The sequence below is a fragment of the Geotrypetes seraphini genome, chromosome 5 (assembly GCF_902459505.1).
Source record: "Geotrypetes seraphini chromosome 5, aGeoSer1.1, whole genome shotgun sequence".
Classification (NCBI taxonomy): domain Eukaryota; kingdom Metazoa; phylum Chordata; class Amphibia; order Gymnophiona; family Dermophiidae; genus Geotrypetes; species Geotrypetes seraphini.
Window position 1 is genome coordinate 181712510 of NC_047088.1, and position 21353 is coordinate 181733862.

At 42.7% G+C, this 21353-nt stretch overlaps 1 protein-coding gene across 1 annotated transcript in view; it reads right to left on the bottom strand.

Moving 5' to 3' along the window:
- Nucleotides 1-10402: 10402 nt before the first annotated feature.
- GLS (glutaminase) overlaps nt 10403-21353 on the bottom strand; it is a 281149-nt gene continuing 270198 nt past the window's right edge. The window contains exons 17-18 of the mRNA XM_033944403.1: nt 18806-18869; nt 10403-12197 (exon numbers count right to left, since the gene is read on the bottom strand). Of these exons, the coding sequence (XP_033800294.1) occupies nt 12041-12197; nt 18806-18869 (221 nt within the window). The 3' untranslated portion in view covers nt 10403-12040. The remainder of the gene's footprint in view (nt 12198-18805; nt 18870-21353) is intronic.

Consider the following 21353-nt stretch of genomic DNA (forward strand, 5'->3'; position numbering starts at 1 on the left):
AAACGAAACTGTGGAAATCCAATGTTCTTGACGCTTCTTTTATTCAGTTAAGAACATAAAAACATAAGAAGTGCCTCTACTGGGTCAGACCAGAGGTCCATCGTGCCCAGCAGTCCGCTCGCGGTGGCCCAACCAGTTAATCCTTTAAAATACAATGTCCACATTTGTCATGAAGGACCCAACACAGGCTGTGTTTTGGCAAAACATGCCTTCCTCAGGGATCCGAGAAATTGAATACACAACCAAACTGAAACCCGCTGGAGAGGCACAAAATCTGAGCACTGCAGAAGCAAACTGAGGGCTCCTTTTACTAAGCTGCGATAGCGTTTTTAGCGTGCGCAGAATTGCCGCACGTGCTAAACCCACGCTGCTACGCAGCTAGAACTAATGCCAGCTCAATGCTGGCATTAGCGTCTAGCTTGCGCTATTGCAGCTTAGTAAAAGGAGCCCTGAGTGTCACCTGCTTTCATGGCACCCATGCTAATATTGGTAGAGGAACGTGGAATTAAAATGTACTGTTATGCAGATGACATCGTACTTCTGGCAAATATTGATCCAGTAAAGTTAAAATTAGTACTGCCTTACAGTCATTAACTCATGGTTGAAAATCTAGATTAATTGTAAACCTCGATAAAAGCTTTTCTTGCTGGCTGACAGACCAAGGATAAGTACCAGATGTAATGTTAGCTTTTGATGGCAAAAACCATTCCTTTGGTTAATAAATCTTGGAGCTATTTTAGATTCAAATTTAACTTTTTCAGATCATGTATCAGAATTAGTCAAGAAAGGTTTTATGATCAGTTAGACATCTTTTCAATAATAATAATTTGTATACTCTGATACATGCATTTTTTTACATCAAAAATGGATTACAAGGGGGTGCTGAAAAAGTCTCAGCCCAACCAACCAACTTCCTAAACTCTGACAATATTTTGCCATGGCGGTTGAAACGAGTATTTTATTTCATTAAATGCCAATTTGCAGAAACTAAATTCTATGTTTTGACTGTTTCAGATCATTGATTGAACCATATCCATGTCATTATCTTCTTGGTTGGGCTGAGAACTTTTCAGCACCCCATCATATTGTAACATTATTTATGCTGGATCATCTAAATTCAATATTAGACATCTTCAGACTTTACAAAATATGGCCATCAAGTCACTAGGACACAAAAGCAAATTTGACCATGTTAGGCCTCTCTCTTTTTTTTTTAATAAGTCATTTACACTTTAACAGCACTTAAATTCAATCAGAATTATATTCTATGGCACATACATACATCATCCTCTCCTTCTACTTATCCAAACATTTGCACTCAAAATTGCAAAAAAAAAAAAAAAATCTTCCCATCCACCCTAGACGTGTATTATCAAAGAGGAACATCAACAATCACTCCTAACAGAATTTTGTCAATGTATCCCAAATATCCATAAACTTCTTGTAATGTCCCTGTTATATGACCATCATATGTTCCATTTTAAAAGTGTGACATAGAGATTCCCACCAAAAAGTATAATTTAACCAACCCCAGTTTTTCCAGTTCCTCAAAATAAGTTGTATGGCAACCCCTGTCATTATAAAGAGAAGTTTGTTATTCCGAGCAGATATATGGCTTTTAACCCTCATTAACGTACCAAATAGGATGATATCGTACGTCAATGCTACTGGATTTTCCAATATATTGGAGATCCCAGATGGAGCTCCAAAATTTAAGTATCAAGGGACAATAGTACAATAAATGATCCAACGTCCCAACTTCGAGATGACAGTGCCAGCATCTATTAGATTTGGAACTATCTAATTTCTGTAATCGAACAGCGGTCCAAAATGCTCTATGTAACAAGAAAAACCATGTTTGTCTCATAGATGCAGACACCGTACATCTCATCCTCCAAGTCCAGATTTGTGGCCATTGAGGCACAGTAATTTGATGCTTTATCTCTATGCTCCAGATGTCACGAAGACCAGTCTTTGGTTTCTTATTCAAAAATTCAGATATTAATTTCTACCACTGAGTGGCCTGGTGTCCCAGGAAATCCGTCTGGAAGCATAGAACCGGCAAGCTATACTGACTTTTAAGATTTTGCCAATTAGGGAACCCCTTCTGAATGGCTTGCTTCAACTACAACCACCTATAATTTTGAGATATAGCAACACCAAATGTTTGTTGCAGTCATTAAAAATTAAGCATTTTCCCATTTGAAATAACATCATCTAGTGTACGTATGCCCGCCTTCATCCAATGCTTCCAGATGACCTTAAATCCGCCAATTTGAATCTTGGCGTTCATCCAGAGAGACTGACAGGTGGATTTATGAATCGGAATAGATGTTAAATTATTAATAAATTTTAATGTTTCCCAAGTGTCTAATAAAATTCTATTGTCCTTATACAACCTAGGTAACTTGATACTCAAAACATGACCCAATCTCAATGGAGACAGGAGTTGCCATTCCAACCATAACCAGTCTGGAAGATTTTCCATGAGCTCGGGGAGGATCCAATACATACTCTGATGCATAATATAGACTTGATAGTACCTATAAAAATTGGTAAAATATACCCCTCCCGCCGCAATTGGTTTTTGTAAAGATACTAAAGCAACTCTCGCTGTTAGGCCTCTCTTTCACTCTACTAATGGTTACCAGTTTGATTTAGAATCCAATTTAAAATTCTAATGTTAACTCATAAAGCATTACATACTATGGAACCTACTATAGCTACTTAAACTCTATCCATTTCCTGTACACCTTCACGAGAACTTAGATCTTTTCGAGACAACAGATTAGTATTACCCATCAATCAACAGGACAAAATGGGAGTCCATTCGTTCTAAAGAATTTTTTTTTAAATTTAGCACAGTGTCAGATCCATCTCATCTCATTTTAAAGCTTTCAAAATTTGTTTATCCCCTCTTTTACAAACACATAGGGTGGGTTTTAGCATCAGCAGCGTCTGAGCAATTACCGCCACTGCCGGCAATAAAACCCGTGCTCTGCATTCATAAAAGAGGGAGTTAAAAACTTATTTTTAAAAATTTTCGGTGCAGATATCCCTCAAAATGATCATATTTATTGATAGGCTGTTCCGGCACCCAAGATACAATAAGTTGGGGAGGAAGGCTTACAAATAATTTAGGGGTCTTTTATTAAGGTGCGCTAACTGATTTAGCACGCGCTAAAGATTTGTGTGCACTAAATGCTAAGGTAACCATAGCATTTGGTGCGTGCTAATCTTTAACGTGTGCTAAATCGGTTAGCACTCCTTAATAAAAGGACCCCTTATTGAGGCATACCTAGACATCCTTCCCCACCCTTAGGGGGTGACTGAACCGCATACTTTTCTTATATGAAGTGTTTTCCCCCCTAATGTAAATAGCTCTAGTATGGTCAAGCTTTCCTTATAAGCTACCCTCTGGGCTATCTTATTAGCTTCGTCACCCCCTTTTCTAACATTTGATTATCCTCTCTAAAGATGTGTGCTCAAAGCTGATGATCTGAGCCTTGAAAAGGTAATACTGTTGTTCCTTTTGTGGCCTGCTCGGTGATAAATGTCATATCACTCCCATTTGGCTGTTAATGTATAACTTTATACACCCATTTCCAGTTTACAGCTAATAGACCCAGATCGTTTCTGGTTGGTGCCGGCAAGAACTACTCCTTTGAAATTGTATGGCTTCTGTTTATCCTTGAGATTTATGAGCTTTAGTCTATGCATCTCCCTCATTAAATATCATTACATGTTTCAGAACTTCAACTAGTTATTTATTGCCTGGGGTGGGAAGGAATATTTCTGTCCTTACCCCCACCCTTCTCCCTGCTTCTTTATTCCTTCGATCCTTAGTCTTATTTCTCTTGTTTCCCTCTTACCACCCTATTTGGGAGGGAGGAGAACAGTGGCAGTCTTACAGGTTTTTTAAAAAAAAAATCTGTTTACAGCCCATGCTTGCATCATTTTTCCACCCCCAAAGAGTTTGCTCCCTGGCATATTCCTTGTTAAGACCTGAGATGTCTATCTTTCCTGTAAAGCATTTCTAGACATACACAGCACTGATCAAGTCTATGCTCAGTGGAGGTTAAAATCCAAACAAGACAAGAGGCTTCAGGAATGTGCATTTATAGAAAACATGTTGACATCAACAAGTCTGTGACCAGGGAAAAATTGGATTAAAGATTTAAAAGCAGATTCAATGTGATTTTTTTTTTATTTTAGGGATTTTAATTTAGTCAGAAAATGTACCATCAGGTACATTGTACAAATAAATAGAAAGTATGGACTTGTGAATTGGCAATGGAGGAGAAAGGTATTGATACAAAGTTAGTATCAGGTACAGTGGTACCCAAAATTGCTTTTTAGAATGTGGCGCAGTAGTTAAAGCTACAGCCTCAGCACCCTGAGGTTGTAGATTCAAACCCACACTGCTCCCTGTGACTCTGAGCAAGTCACTTAATTCCCCCATTGCCCCCAGGTACATTAGATAGATTGTGAGCCCGCCAGGACAAACAGGAAAAAATGCTTGAGTACCTGAATAAATTCATGTAAACTTTTCTGAGCTAACTCTGAAGATGCAGGAAGAGAAGGTTCAAGATTGAAGGTTCTAGACTTCAAAAGAAGTACCATATTTTTTGCTCTATAAGACGCATCTGACCATAAGATGCACCTACCTGCAGAGGAAAAAAACAAGAAAAAAATTCTGAACCAAATGGTGTACACTGTCCCACCGCCCTGCCCTATACCCTGTCCCCCTTCTGGTGGTCTAGTCGCAGGCTGGGACAGGCCAGGCAAGCAGGCAGGGGCCCCCGGTACCTTTTTTAATTCTGGCGGTCCAGCGCTGTATCGGCAGGAGATTTCTGCACTCCTGCCCCTCCTTTGCTGGATGGCTGCCTCCCCATCGCTTGCGGCAGAACGGCGCACAAAGTAGGCGTGGGCTTTTCACACTCCTGCCTGGTCCCACACTGCTCCCTGAATGGCCACCGTCAGTTCTCAGCTATAATTGTGCTCCATACGACTTGCCCTCCATGGCGCCCCCATACTTTCTTGCACTGCCTCCAAACCCCAAAATGTCTCCTCATCTTGATTGACACTGTGGCACTGCTGGATCAGTCTCCATCTCTCCAACATGGGCTGGCTGTGATCACAATAGTGGTGTTCCACAGGGAGGGGAGGAAGCATCAGCACAAGCAGAGTGTCTTCCCTTCTTCTCTCAGCCTTATGGTGCATGTTGTGTGTGTGTGTGGGGGGGTGCTAGTCAGCAGGAATGGTCCTGGTTGACTGGTTATCACAGAATGGCTGGGCTCAGCTTGCTTACCTTCTCCCAGTAGTAAGGTAGGCAGGCTCAGCTTCCTTAGTATGTGTTGTTGGGGGGGGGGGGGTATGCAGGAGGGGCTACCATGGCAGTGTGCCAGCTCAGGCTCAGTAATGATCAAAGTGATAGTGACTCAAGTGCAGATGGGTGCAGCTTCCAAAATCCCACAGGCAGTGCTGCAGAGAGGGAAAAGTGACAGGAGAAATGGGGGGGGGGAGGTGTCAGAGACAGTGTAGATTGCTTTTTTTTGCTGGCAGGTTTTCACAGGCTACAGAGGGAGTAGATAAGGAGCCACAGAGCAGGAGGACTCCCTCTTGGATTCAGACCCTCTTCCTTAGGACTAAACAAGAAGCAGAGCAGGAGTATTCTCTATTGGAGTCAGACAGACCCTCCTCCCTAGCTCTAGCAAGAGCTTGGTTTTTTTCCCCCTCTACTTTTTTTTTTTAATAAGCTGCAGGGCTGGCAGAAGAATAGGCAGGTAGGCATCAGAATGGTGTACAGGTCCGTGGAGCAAGACACTCCTGGGTCCTAGCCTCTTCTTCCCTTTTCTCCTCGGCAGTTGCCAGCTGCATGCACTGCACGAGATGGGAGAGAAGAGGTTCTTTTGCTTGCCACACACATGCACCAGTAGATAAGGTGACCTGAGCTGACTTCTACTGTCATGCGCTGCGCATCTCCACTGGCACCGCTGACCACTGAATTGGGCAGCACTACCGCAGGCATGACTCCGGGATGATTTCTGAAGTCTTTTTTTTTACAGACCACTGTCGCCTGCCTCCATTACAAAACTGGAGAAAACACAAAAATTTTAAAAGCCGCTTGGATGCCTGAGGGAAACCTGGACATATAGTAACCCTAAGCAGATCCAACATTAGCTTAACTCTAATATTTTAATTAGCAGTATGTAGGTAGAGGTGATCATATCTGATGATCTTAAGATAGCAGGACAGGTAGAAAACTCAATAGTCAAAGTCGGAAGGATGTTTGGGAAGCAAGCCAGTCTCAGGCAGGCTATGGTCTGTGCCTGATCATGGCTGGACAGATTTGGACGGGCTGGAGTGGGGCTTCAATGCCAGTAGTTATGGAATAAGGCCAGTGCCAGTTTGGGGGGATTTGGAAACCAAGAAGTTGCTCCTAAGAAATAAACTGCTATGAAGCTCCTGGTGCTGGCATTCAAATAGCACTTTTAATGGGAAGGGGAGGGGGGGAAGACTAACAAAACTTTACCGGTGTATAGAGGACCACCCCTCCCCCTCCCCAAAAAATTGTTGTTTGAATGCTAGCACCAGAAGCTTGATAGCAATTTATTTCTTAGGAGGTAATAGTTGATGCCTATTCATGTATAATATTAGGGGCTTCTCGAAAGTGTCCCTCCTTCTCCTGTCCAGTCCCAGGGAGCCTTGTGTCCTTTAATAACAAAAGCGCTTCACCGAGACAATAAATTGAGCTGATGAACACATTACTAAAACAAGCATGCAAAAAAAAAAACACACCCCAAAAACAATCCCACAAATGTTTCTTATTTCACTTATTCATGTTTATTATGCTGTAATACAACACTAAATTCCACATTGTGAAAGAAAATACTTTCCATGTAGCCTACTGATAGTGCAAGAATTTTTAAAACATCTCCTAGAATGTAAGGAATTTGCTGCCAGCAAATACATTTGAACTGTTGGACTTCCTTCAGATACGATTCTAAACATCAAATACATAAAATGATTTGTCTAAATCACAGCTAAAGCTTGGCTCAACACATTTTTTACAGAAAAATGCAATCTACAGCACTAGGAACAGGGTTGGGGGTAGGCACACGACATACTGAATTGCTAAACTATGTCCTAAAGGAATTTTGCATGACATTCAAACAGCAAACCTATTGGAGCATTTTCTAAGAATGTTGCTTTGGAATAGATAAGGAATTCCATATTTACCTACTTTATGTCCAGGCAATGGCCCGACAGCAGTAAAACTGACCCTTTTGTCAGGAAGAATTATTACATTTACATCCTTATCTTTAAAACTCTCAAGCTCCTCTCCTGTAGTTCCTCCCCAATTCTACCTAGACTCACCCTATATAAATCAGTGCCTAGAAATCACTTTGGGCCCAATATTCAAAGGATTTGTGCTCCTAACCTTGGACTCCTTTTATTAAAGTTTAGTGCACTCTAAAACAGACATTTGCACATGCTAAATGCTGTGTCCCCTATTTTATACTTTTCGGCCATGGGTTATTTGGCACACACTAGTATCAATTAGTGTATGCTAAACTTTAGTAACAGAAACATAGAACAATGAAGGCAAATAAAAACCATATGGCCAATCCATGCCATCTACTATCCTTTCTTCTTCCTTAGAGATCCTATGTACTTCTCTCAAGCTTTCTTGAATTTTGATACACTTTTCATCCCTCCATCACCTCTGCTGGGAGGTTGTTCCATGAATTCACTACCTCAAGTTATTTCTGTTTATCCCTTCGCCTTCATCCAATGCCCCCTCATTGCAGAGCCATATAGCTATTTAAATGTCTCTATCATATCTCCCCTCTCCTAAATTTCTTCCATGCTGAGATCTTTAAATCTGTCCCATTCACTTTTTTGATGAAGACCACTCACTGTTTTAGTATCTGCCTTCTGGACTGACTCCATCCTATTTATATCTTTTTGAAGGTGTAGTTCCCAAAATTGTATACAATACTCTAAATGAGGTCTCACTAGAGTCTTATACAAGGGCATCATCATCTCCCTTTTTCCTACTGGCCACTCCTTTTATTTAAGCATTAAATCTTAGCTGCTAAATTCTGGACCATTCTTCAAGATTCGATAGATCCCTCCTCATGCTATCCACACCATCAGGGGCATCTATCCTATTGCAGATTTTGGTTTCAAAGAGGCAAACCTTACTAGATACCCCTTCAACAATATCGCTTACAAAAACATCAAAAAGAACTGGCTCAAGAACCCAACTCCCCTCTGGGAGTTATGCTCATCAATTGGCCTCTTTGAAATATTACTAGGACTCCACATTGCACCAAATTCATATTTAGCAGCATAAAAGTAGGTGGCAACAGCAGCAAATTTAGTACAGGGAAAAGAAGTTAGGAGCTTAGCACTGATTTTCTATAAATGGTGCCATTAGTGGCTGCCTAAAAACCGGCGGCCGTGTGTCAATCACATATCAGCGCTGTAGGGTTTTCCAGCACCCATCTTTGCATGAATTGCATCTATGTAGGCGCTTTAGAGCACACTTGGGACTCCTTGTCCGAAGGCGCGTTAGCGATTAGACGCGCGTAATAGCGCACGCTAAACCGTCAGATGTGCTAGCTGCTACCGCCTCATCTTGAGCAGCCAGCGCGGGGGTTAGCGCATGATGAAATGTCACGCACATTAAACTTGCTAACATGGCTTTGTAAAAGGAGCCCTTAGAGTGGCGTTTGGTGGCATAAAGCACCAATGTAGGCATGATTACAGCGCTGATTTTTTAGACATCAGAAGGCTCCTTGAAACTTGGTTAAAAACATTGTTTGAACAGCATTTTTAACTTAAATTGGGTGTCTATAAAAATTAGCACTGTTTATAGAATCCAAGCCTATGCTCATAAATCTAGGCAAATGAATGGCAGATTTAAATTTATGAGCATAATTTTTAAGCTCCTAAATTAAGATCGAGTTTCAGCTGAAAGCATGTGCTCCAAAATTTGGCTGAAAAGAGGGCACAAAATTATGAACCTAACTTAGGAGCATCATTTAATTCAGTATTTTCTGAGCCCTTTGTGAATGGGATCTCACTGATGTCCTTTGAGTCCTTTCAGATTTGGTGAAAGCGAGGTTACTTAAGTGGCCTCACTAGATCAATCAAACAAGCCAATCCCATTCTAGTTTTCTTCCTCATTACTTGTTTGGATCTGTGGTTATGATGTTCCCCAGGAAACCAATGAGAAAATCAGAATGACAATTTCATGCAACCAGCGTTAAACTAGTTCAATCTGGGTCAAGCTGGCAAACCCTTACTGGAGGGTTAATTGCAAAGTAATAGCTTCATCAAAATTTCTACAAACAGCAACAGGATATATTACTGCTGGTCTTTAAAAACTTTCATACTTCTGTGCAGTAGACAAAAATCTGTTTTAAAGTTTACAATCAACATTTGTAGCAGCAATAAAAATTTTGTCTAGTAAATCCCAGGGCAGGATTAATTTGTCGAGAGCCCCTAGGCACACAAGTACACTGGGACCCCTGCCTCTCCCCGCCCCACGGAAACAGGAAGCTGCGTCAGAGGGAAGCTTTGGGCAAGCAACACCGCTTGCACAATTACAGTTCCCGTTGCCTTTCTTACCCGCATTGCTTGCTTGTCTTACTTTCCATCAATGGGGGGGGGGCTACGTTGCCAATTGGGGTGGGGCCCGTGTTGCCAATTGATGCTGGAGGGGCCCATTACTGTTTGATGCCTTCCTTCATCAGGCCCCCCTGACCATTTCGGGCCCTAGGCACGTGCCTACTTGGCCTATTGGTTAATCCTGCCCTGGTAAATCCTTTAACCCTATCATGAGATCTGAAAACTACTACAGTAAAGAAACAGACCATCTTTTTTTAAAATGGGTAAAATAATTAACCTCCATTTTACAAAATCATAGTGCTGTTTTTAGCGCTGGCCATGGCGGTAACAGCTCCAACGCTCATAGAATTCCTATGAGCATTGGAGCTGTTACCGCCGCAGCCAGCGCTAAAAACTGCGCTACAGTGGAATAAAAGCAAAGCTCTATTTGTAAGAGTAGCCACCTTCCAACAGAAGGCAGGATTGAATTCAAAGCCTTTAAAAAATATTTTTAACACAACTGTTTTGCAAGATGATTGTGGCAGATATAGATTGTGCTGATGGAAAGCGGATCCAGACACTATAACAAGACGCTACGGAAGAGTTTGGCTCCCAGCACCAGCAGTTGGCTTGTACTGATGTGTTTTAAAACTGTTCATGCTACTTGAATGGAAATATATCCAAGTACTTGAAAAGTTTGAAAATGCATTTTCTTAGCTTATTTTTACTAAACTAAGGTAGAGGATTCTACTGCAGCTCTATTGTGACTTAGTAAATGGGGGGAGGGGTTGTTTCTAACTATACAGTACACACTTTGATCCAGCTAGTGCCCTATTTTTTTTTTTCTATGAGCAGCTGAATTATTTGAGCCCCACAATCTGAACATTTTCCTTTAGTTTCACATTACTACACTCCTCCCTCCTTATACACAGTTTTGGAACCCGTGGTTTCGACTATTCATGGTTTTTAGCGTGCTGGCTCCTCTCCCCAAATTACATCATCCATGGCCCATTTATACAACTAGAAACACAAATTTATACAACTGCCACCAACACCTATTCTAAATCAAGTAAAGGGATGCATAACTGCCATTTCAAAGGGGTAGGTTAAAGCCTCATTTCCACTTGGCCAAGTGCAACCGCAGCTCATCTCCGCCTGGACTCTCACACGCCAGGTGGCAGCTGCCGCCACCCCCTCGAGTTCCTATTGCCATGGCCTGGATTGGAGCGCCGCTCAGCCATTGGCCGAGACCATCAAGTGAGCATCGCTGGAATGTGGGTCCGCAGCTCGGAGGAGACAGGTTGTGTGTGAGGGTGACCCGGAGGTAATAATGGTGGCTTGGTGTGGTGGGAGGGGTTGGACAATGCAACGGGAGTTGGGGGCTTCTCTCTTTCCCCTGCTCTGAAGACAAGACTAGGGTTAAGGAGAGATCCGGGCAGGCGGGGGGAGGAGGCGAATAATTTTCTCATATGTTATGTGCAGTTTTATCATATTCTTGAGGGTTTTTAACAGAAAACCGTGCATAACATATGAGAAAGTTATTTGCATTTTTTCCATATTCGTGGCTATGTTCTACCCGTAACCACCGTGAATACGGAGGGAGGAGTGTAGATTGTTTTTGCTTTCAACTCACCCTCTTCTCCAGGTTAAAATGGAAATCTCTGCACTAAGGAAGAGTTGTATTGACTGAGCAGAGGAAATGGGCAGGCAGGAGAAACCTTAATCCAAACAGCTGAAAACTTGAGAACTGCTGCTAGTACTCACCAGTTTCAATTTTATACCCATTCAACTTGTTTTTGTGTTTGATCCCATATATGTGCTTGTATTTTACTGTGTTTGAATGACACAGAATTTAATTTCTACCACAAAACAAATTTCCAAATAATTTCTCAAATCATACAGACCAGCTGCAATGAAATAACAATGTAAAACAAGTGCAAATACTTTTTCAACATTTCACAACCTATAGATCTTTAAAATCTGATATTCAGCAAAAACATACAAAATGCTTCAATCTAGCATCCTTTAAAAAAAAAAAAAAAGAAATTCCTATAAGATTGGTGACCACATAAGCAAATTAAAAAAAAAAAGAGAATCATTGTTACAAAGTGGTGACAATTAATTGTGCAGTTAAACAGATGCCTGCAGCAGGTCCCTCTTCCACAACATGTCATCAACAAGTCCCTTGAAGGGATGCTGGCCTCATGGTAGGGGTTCGTTCAAAGGTTGTTTCATGAGTGTCTGTTGCTTTTTACATTTGTCCTGAGCACGTGATATAAGAAAGCTCCAGTAACACTGAAAGAATACATGGACTTCATTAAAATATACATCACTATTAGATAAAAATACACAGAGTTTTCATGATGGGTTTCTCCAATTAAGCTGGTTTCTGACTGTTCAGATCTATGTTATGCAGATGTTATAATAATCCATCCAGATTTTTTTCAGCTGTTTGCTCTTCTTTCTCGTTATTGGATTCTTCATGTGGTTTGTAGTTGTTCTGGTATTCTTGAAGGATTTTAACTACGTCGTGGTGTCCAAAATGCCTGGCTTCATCCATTGGCGTGTTATTCCACCTGGAAAAGGTCAGCGTAAGAGTTACAGGCAAGATCGGTAATAATCTTATAATTCATAGAACATAGACTGAACCGTTTCTACAGGGAAACAGTGCTAGAAGAGGGAAAATTCCTGTTCAAGGAATAGGGAAAATTAAGGAAAGGAGAAAGACAAAAAACAGGTAATCATTAGGTCTTGGAGTCTCACTGTCGAACTACATATCGATTCAAAAGTTTTTATTTTCCTCATCAGAGAATGGTAGGGTTTGTTAACAATATATTTTTTGATTAATATAAACTAAAAGTAACACTAAGGGGGTAGGCTACAAGGGCCGCAATAAAGTCAGGTTTTCAGGATTTTCCCAATGACTATGCATGAGATCTATTTGCATACAATGGAGGCAGTGCAGGCAAATAGATCTCATGCATATTCTTTGGTGAATCCTGAAAACTCAACTGGATTGCGGACCTCGAGGACTGAGGTTGCCCACCCCTGAAGGCAAGAACCAGTTGCAAGTCTCAAATAAAGGGACCATATAAGAATTGCCCCACAAGTGGTGTTTGTATGTGTCTGTGGGGCAGGTGAGTGTGTGTGTGTGGGGGAATTTATTTCATTTATTAAAAATTTATAGACCGCCTTTTGCCAAAGCGCTGTACACAAGTACATACATAATATAAAAAACAAGCAATCAAAATAAAGTAAGCAATGGAGAGTTCAGATCGTAGGTCCCTTTCCACCTTCTGTCTCAAATAAACAAATGTCGCTTCGACAATTGTTTAAACTAACTTCAATTTGATTGACATTGAAGTCCTGTCCTAGGATTCAGGGCCTGCCACTGAGTAGCTTCTTCTATGAACACATTTGAGAGGTACCTCCTGAATCATCGGACAGCTAAATACATGACAGCTAGATTCAATGACTCCCCCTTCTGCTTCTATTCCTTTCTCTCCTCTCTTCTACCTTCCAAAGTATTTAGATCAATGCTGTCTTGTTAAAATGTTTATTTTATTTTTATTTTTCCTCTAACTCTACTTTTCACTTCTCTATTACCCTCCAGGTACTTTAGTTAGATTGTGAGCCTTCGGGACAGTAAGGGAATTTTTCAAGTACCTTTCTTATTTCTAATCTTAATGTATATTTTCTGTAAACCGCTTAGAACCTAACGGATGTAGCGGTATATAAGAAATAAATTACATTACATTTTTTTTACATTACCATCCGCCTTCCAAATGGATCAAAAGAAACTTATAACTTAGTTCAAAAAGGCAGAAACAAATTAACAACACTATACATCAAACGAATGCAATCAGCAGTCCAGCACCTTGCTCTGGGTGTAAAGGGGTAAGAGCTAGAAGTTGAAAGAGGTGATGTCTGGAGAGAGAGGAGCAGAAAGTTTCTGTCTATCCTGTTTATAACCTGCCTCTCTCTGAAGGCCATAAAGCAGCACAAGATTTGATGATCAGGCAGTGGATTAATACTCTGTAGATTCCCTTTTGGTAGGCTCAGCATTGAAAAGTATAGAAGATGATAGCTGGGCACGGAGCAAAGCTTTTCACTGCACTCTCAGTGGAAGCTGTAGCTCTGAGGCATCTGAGCAACCAAAGCATGTGATGACAGTCACATTCTCATGTGTGGTAAAACAGACAAGCTATCTCATCCTAGCCAGGAGACTGCACAAATAGTTTTCTCACATTATTGTCCATAGCTTCTGTGCTTGCTTCGGCTTCTTGCAGTCACTAGGATCTAGATCCTGATTCTAGGGGGAATGCAGATCAAAACCACAACTGATGCCAACAGCCGCCTCTCTGGATAGCTGGATAACTGGAATAGGCACCTTCACTCTTGCCTTGGTTACAGTCACCTAGGGCAGCACTGAGAACTAAGGGCTCCTTTTATGAAGGTACGTTAGTGATTTTAGCGCACGCACAAATTAACGTGCTCTAGCCGAAAAACTACCGCCTGCTTAAAAGGAGGCGGTAGCGGCTAGCGTGCGCTAAAGCCGCTAGCGTACCTTTGTAAACGGAGCCCTAAGTCTACTGGAAGGATCCCACTTGTTACCAGACTTCTAACTCTCACCTCTGTAAGTGTCTCACTTTGTGAAGTAGGCAAAGTGCTACCAAATATTCTTTTATAATTGGGTTTCTGGTTTTGGCTCCATTAGGTTGAATGTACTCCGTGACACACTTCCTCCTCTAACTTCCTTTTTTTGTGTGTGTGTAGAAGAGGAGATGGTTTTAGTTTGGGGATATGAACATAAGCGTTGCCATACTTGGACAGAACAAATGTCCATCAAGCTCCGTATCCTGTTTCCAACAGCGTCCAATCCAGGTCACAAGTACTTGGCAAGATCCCAAAAGAGCAAAACAGGTTTTATGCTGCTTATCCTAAAAATAAGCAGTGGATTTCCCAAGTCCATCTTAATAATGGTTTATGGACTTTTCTTTTAGGAAATTACCGCCCCCCAAAAAAAAAAAAAAAAATTTAAACCCTGCTAAGCATATTGGGTGAAGAAATATTTTCTCCAGTTTGTTTTAAAATTACTACTTAGGATGAATACAGTTAAAGGGGCAGCATGTATGTTTAAATTTTCATCATTAGCCACTGCAACTGGAGAAAACCAAAAACTCAACTGCGGTGTTCCAAAATCACTGACAGAAACAGAAAACAAGTATAGAATGTCCTGCAATGGAAAAATAAGTATATACCCCTGATCACAGTGGCGTACCTAGGGGGGGGGCGGGGGGGGCGGGCCGCCCCGGGTACCAGCCCTAAGGGGGTGTTCCCGGCCTTGCCGTTCAGTCCCCCGCCACCCCCGAAGGACCGCTCGCCCCCCTGGCCTCCCCGCACCACCTATGAACAGCCGCAGCAGGATCGCGAAGTCAGCGTCAGCATCCCTGCGCTGCTTCCTACGACGCGATCCCGCCCCTCCTCTGACGTCAGAGGAGGGGCGGGACCGTGGCGCAGGAAGCAGCAGGGATCGCTGACGCTGACTTCGCGATCCTGCTGCGGCTGTTCATAGGTGGTGCGGGGAGGCCAGGGGGGCGAGCGGTCCTTCGGGGGTGGCGGGGGACTGAACGGCAAGGCCGGGAACACCCCCTTAGGGCTGGTACCCGACGCTGACTTCGCGATCCTGCTGCGGCTGTTCATAGGTGGTGCGGGGAGGCCAGGGGGGCGAGCGGGTCCTTCGGGGTGGGTCGGGGCATCAGGCCTTCAGGGTGGGGCGGGCGGGCAGGCAAGCAGGCTTTCAAGGGGGAGGGGGTGACAGGCAGGCAGGCAGGCCTTCAAGGGGGGACAGGCCTTCGGGGGGGGGTGCAGACATTCAAGGGGTGCAGGCCTTCAAGGGGGGCAGGCAGGCCTTCAGGGGGGTGCAGACCTTCGGGGGGGGGTGTAGGCCTTTGGGGGGGTGCAGACCTTCAAGGGGGTGCAGGCCTTCAAGGGGGGAAAGGCAGGCAGGCCTTCAAGGGGGGGACAGGCCTACAAGGGGGGGGGACAGGCCTACAAGGGGGGGGACAGGCCTACAAGGGGGGGGACAGGCCTTCAAGGGGGGGTGCAGGCCTTCAAGGGGGGTGCAGGCCTTCAAGGGGGGTGCAGGCCTTCAAGGGGGAGACAGGCCTTCAAGGGGGGGAAAGGCAGGCAGGCAGGCCTTAAAGGGGGGACAGGCCTACAAGGGGGTGGGACAGGCCTTCAAGGGGGGGACAGGCCTTCGGGGGGGTGCAGACCTTCAAGGGAGTGCAGGCCTTCGGGGGGGGGTGCAGTCCTTCAGGGGTGGGGTTTAGGCCTTCAGAGGGGGACAGACCTTCGGGTGGGAGGTAAAGTCCTTCGGGGGGTGCAGGTCTTCAGGGGTGGGGTGTAGCCCTTCGGAGGGGGGACAGACCTTCGGGGGAGGGGGGGTCCTGGTGTAAAAGTACACAGAGGGAGAGAGGGAAGGGGGGGTTCAAAGATACATGCATATGCCAGACTTTGGGGGTTAGAAATAATGGGTCTAAAAACAGAGGAGTGGGAGAGAGATGGTGCATAATGGGATTTAGGGAGGGAAGGAACAGAAAGGGAGAGAACTTGGAAACAGGGGATGGTGTGGAGGGGGGATAGAGATACTGGATAGGAGGATAGTTGGGAACAGAAAGGGAGAGATGGTGGATCCTGGGGTGGTGGGGAGTTGAGAAAAGGTGAATCTGTGGATGGAGACAAAAAAAAGGAAAGATGCCAGATCTCCGGGAGAGGGAAGGGAAACGGAAGGGGAGAACAGAGATGGCAGACGGATGGTTAGCACGGAGAAAGGAGACCCTGGCAAGCAAGACAACAAGAGCCTGGGACCAACAAGATTTGAATATTGATCAGAGAACAAAAGGTAGAAAAAATAATTTTATTTTCTGTTTTGTGATTACAATATGTTAGATTTGAAAAGTGTACATGAGACAGCTTGAAATGGGAACTTTTCTATTTTTGTGAATGGCAAGGCTGAGTTCAGTTAAAATATATGCTTTATAAGAAAATATAATAATGTGTTTTATAAAGTTTATAAGCATTGCTGGCATACTCGGTGAGGTGTTCCTAGTGTTGGTGGTGGTGGTAGCATGTCAGTGTGTTGAGAGGAAGAGGTAGTCTGGGAAATTCTGCTGAGCAAACTCTGGGCCCATTTCCACCCCCAGTTAGTCCACTCCACTCAACTGGTTCACACACTGAGTGGGTCTTTGGGTGTTATTTCTGGGTAGTTGTTTTAGAATCTCTTCCAGTGGTTTGTCAGTATCTCCTTCTGGTCCAAGGAAGGAAACTTTGTCAACCTTAGCATTGACCTTCAGAATATGTTTGTAACAGCGCTGCTTGTGTGGCATTAGGCTATGTAGTGATCGAAAGAAAAAAACAGACCTTTGCACATTTTTGCACTATATGGTGGGTGTATGAGGAGATTCATTTCCTGCACAGTTAAGTCCATTTTTTCTACTGAATAATAGTATAGGTACAATGAAAGTAAATAGCAAAAATGTTTGAGTAGATATTTAAGGAAATCTTTTTCATATTGCTTGCTTATGGACTGGGAAAAAAGACTGTTCAAGCAAATGTCTCCAGAACTGCTTTAATGGAAAAATGTGATTTTTTTTTTTTTTAAGTACTTTGTGAAATTTATTGTTGTTGTGAAATTTATTGTTATACTTTGTTTAAACTTAAAAAGCGGTGTCATTAACAGTGAATCTAATCGAAAAATCGATTCAACAGGGTGAATCGGATCGAATGAAATATTTTTCTCTGAATCGGGCAGCACTATTGGCTACCATGAGAATGGGCTACTGGGCATGATGGACCATTGGTGTGACCCAGTTAGGCTATTCTTATGTTATGTTCTCATCTGTAGGGGCCTTTGTTTTCACTTCTTATTTTAATGTATTTTTTTTCCTGGGAACTTATCAGTGTTTTTTTATAATGGGAACAAAAATGGAAGAGAATTAATGTGTGTGGAATGGGGGGGGGTAACTAATTTCTTCAGCTAAATAATTCAATCCACTTCAAACAGACATAGGAGAACTCACGCACCATTCACACACCCTCCAACCAAAAACGTCAAAAGAAAAAAACTGTTCGACAACCTCCTAGCCATTCGAGCTGCAACACTTGACCCCCAACTCTACAACCTATTGACCTCGACCACAAACTACAAAACCTTAAAAAAAGAAATAAAAACCCTTCTATTAAAAAAACACATAAAACCAAACTAACATAATCAGAACTGTCCCAAGCATCACCTGCAACTACTCCATATGTACTTCTGATGTCATGACAATTCAGACATAATTTATGTTATGTTATGTTTGGAATAATGGTTACATAAATGAGGTTCAATAAAAGAAAATTTTCTGTGGGAGCATTTGTTGGAACTTCTGTTATCCTGATTTCTTCTATCTGTGGGCTTTCTTTAGCTAACCTACTTATCTGGGGCTTTCCACTTCTGCAGCTGCCCTTTTCACGGTCCACTTTGCGCTTGCACTCTCTGGGGAGGGGGGGTTGGGTCTGGGCTTGGTGGGGTAGGTGTGTCTGGTAGTTTTGTCTGGGTGGTGGCTGGGTGTGTCTTGGGTGCTTGTTGTGCGGATTGGTGTGTCTGGTGAGCGGTCTGGGTGTTGTTGCTTGTGGGGGTTTTTTTCATTATAAAATATGGCTGAGGGTCTAGTCCGGCTTATTATTCTTGTGGGTTCTGGGGTGGGATTTGTTTGCTTGCCCCAAGTTTTGGCCTTTTGTTGTGTATTGCTATGCCTCTCATTGGCAATTTTCTCTTGGGAGAGGCTTGTTCATGCTTGTTGTTGCTGTTACTCTCATTCTGTGTTCTTTTTGATAATGTATAAGTTTCTGTACAGACCATGGTTGCTTGTCTGGACCTTTTGCCATTCTCAATAAAAATACTTTGGAAAAAAAAAAAAAAGAAAATTTTCACTGCCTGTTTCTATTCTGACCATTTATTCCATTTCATGGTTATTGCAAAAAAAAAAAAATTTTACATGGGGGGGGGGGGGGGGGGGTGTCAAAAAATGATGGGCCCCGGGTGCCACATACCCTAGGTACGCCACTGCCCTGATCCCAAATCAATCATACATCATTAATACCATTATCTTTACACCAAAACAGTATTTAAAAAAATCACCTGTCTTTAGGAAATGGATTCACTTTGCAGGCTTCCAACAAGAAACGAATAACCTCCACATGACCTAAAAATAAAAAGAGTAATATAAACACAATCATTTTGGAGTATTCCAGTAGCTGAGTGCTAAGACCTGAACATTGGGCTCAATTTCTAAGCCAGAAGCACTCCTGTGATGGAAGAGAGGCCCAGTGATCACCTAGGGGTCACACCTAGGGTTCATGTTATATTATATTAGTATTCGTGAATCACTAATATGCCCCAGAAGGAGTTCAATGTGATTTACAATTTAGAAGAGCCTGTCCATATTCAGATATTATGTTATTCCATAAGGGTTCATAACATAGATAATTTGATTTGTGTAGGCATATGCATATGCTGTACGGTTTGGAGAGAAGACTGGCTATATATTACGGGTTCTGGTATGGGTGTCATTATCCCGGTTTGTGATGGGTAAGTAGAGTTTGATCATCTATCGAGGTAGAAAAGGTGATTTATTTCTTGTTTAGTTTCTGGTGGTTATAGCCTGTTTGGTTTTTGTTTTGTTTTTTTTGGGGGGGAGGGGGGAGTAAGGTATTTTCCAAATAGATAGGTCAACTGGGATTTGAAGGGAGTCTGCTCAAGGTCTATTGTTGGTTTGAGTTAGACAGGAGACCTAAAAATAGAGTAAAGCCTTTCCGGGTAGATATGAATAAAAACTGATTGGGGGGGCACTTCTAAAAATGGATGCCCAATTTAGATGTCCTGATACTAAGCAGTGAGAGCCTATTCTATAATTGCATCTGGGCACAGATTCCATCATGCAGTAGAATATTAGCATAAACAGTACTGAAGCACTTAAAATCTAGTTGTCTGTAGTTACATAGACTACACTTCTCCTTCCCTATTCGCTGTGATAGGGGATTAACAGACCCGTGAATACAGAAAAACCGCGAATAACTTTTTCATATGTTATTCGCTATTTTCTATTAAAAACCATTGTGAATGTGATGAAACTGCAAATAACATGGTGGGAGACATGGCCTCTTGATGAAGGAGAGGCAAAACACAGTGAAGAAAGTGCTGGAAATCAGCAATTTTCTTTGTAAACGCTTGGAATCAACGATTTCTCTATGCAAGCTGATGTAATTTGGGGGAGGAGCCAGCAAGCTAAAAACCGCGAATAATCAAAAACGCGAATACGGAGGGAGAAGTGTACTACTACTACTTATCATTTATATAGCGCTGAAAGGCGTGTGCAGGGCTGTACATTTTGACATTTATAGAAGGTCCCTGCTCGTAAGAGCTTACAATCTAATCTAACTTGGGCTTTATGAGTCGTGCTATGCCTACAAAGGTTCAAGGCAACTTATAATACAGTTTATGGGGAACAGTTTAGTACAATGGAGGGATACTTAGAGTTTCATTACAGTACAAGGATATTATACAGATATAATACAAGACCTTTTGGGATTTTTTGAGGTAGAAATGGTCATACCGTGCATTTGAAGAAGTAGACAACTAGAGGGGCCAAAATGAGACTACGAGGAAAAAATAGCCAAGGAGGCAAAAAACTTCAAGCTGTTCTTTCGATATATTAAGGGGAAACGACCCACGAATGAAGCGGTGGGGCAGTTGGATGACCATGGAATACAGGGAGTGCTAAAGGAGGACAAAGCCATCGCCAACAAACTGAACACATTTTTTGCGCCTGTATTTACCAAAAAAGATATACACAACATACCGGAAGCCGACAGGCTATACGCAGGAAATGAAGACAGGAAAATGACAGGGCTGATGGTCAGTCTAGAAGAGGCATTGATAGGCTTAAAAGCAATAAATCTCCGGGACCGGATGACATCCATCCAAGGGTAATCAAGGAACTGAAAGGGGTTATAGCTGAACTGCTCCAACTAATAGCCAATCTGTTGATCAAATCAGGAATGATTCCAGAAGACTGGAAAGTGGCGAATGTTACGCCGATCTTCAAGAAAGGTTCAAGGGGAGATCCGGGAAACTACAGATCAGTGAGTCAGACCTTGGTACCGAGAAAGATGGTAGAGGTGCTGATAAAGGACCGCATCATTGATCACCTTGACAGACACAATCTGACGAAGACCAGTCAGCACGGCTTCAACAAAGGAAGATCTTGCTTGACGAACTTGTTGCACTTCTTTGAGGGAGTAAACAGGCAGATAGACAAGGGTGACCTGGTTGACATTGTATATCTGGATTTTCAGAAGGTGTTCGACAAGGTTCCGCATGAATGGGTGAAACACGTGAATTAAAAACTGGTTGTTGGATAGGAAACAGAGAATGGGGGTAAATGGACAATACTCAGACTGGAAAAGCGTCACAAATGGAGTGCCGCAGGGTTCGGTGCTTGGAAATTGGTACGACGAGTGAGGTGATTAAATTTGCAGACAATACAAAGTTATTCAGAGTAGTGAAGACACAGGAGGACTGCAAAGACCTGCAAACTCGCTCGAGAAATGGGCCGTGACATGGCAAATGAGGTTTAACGTGGATAAGTGTAAGGTGATGCATGTCGGTAACAAAAATCTTATACACG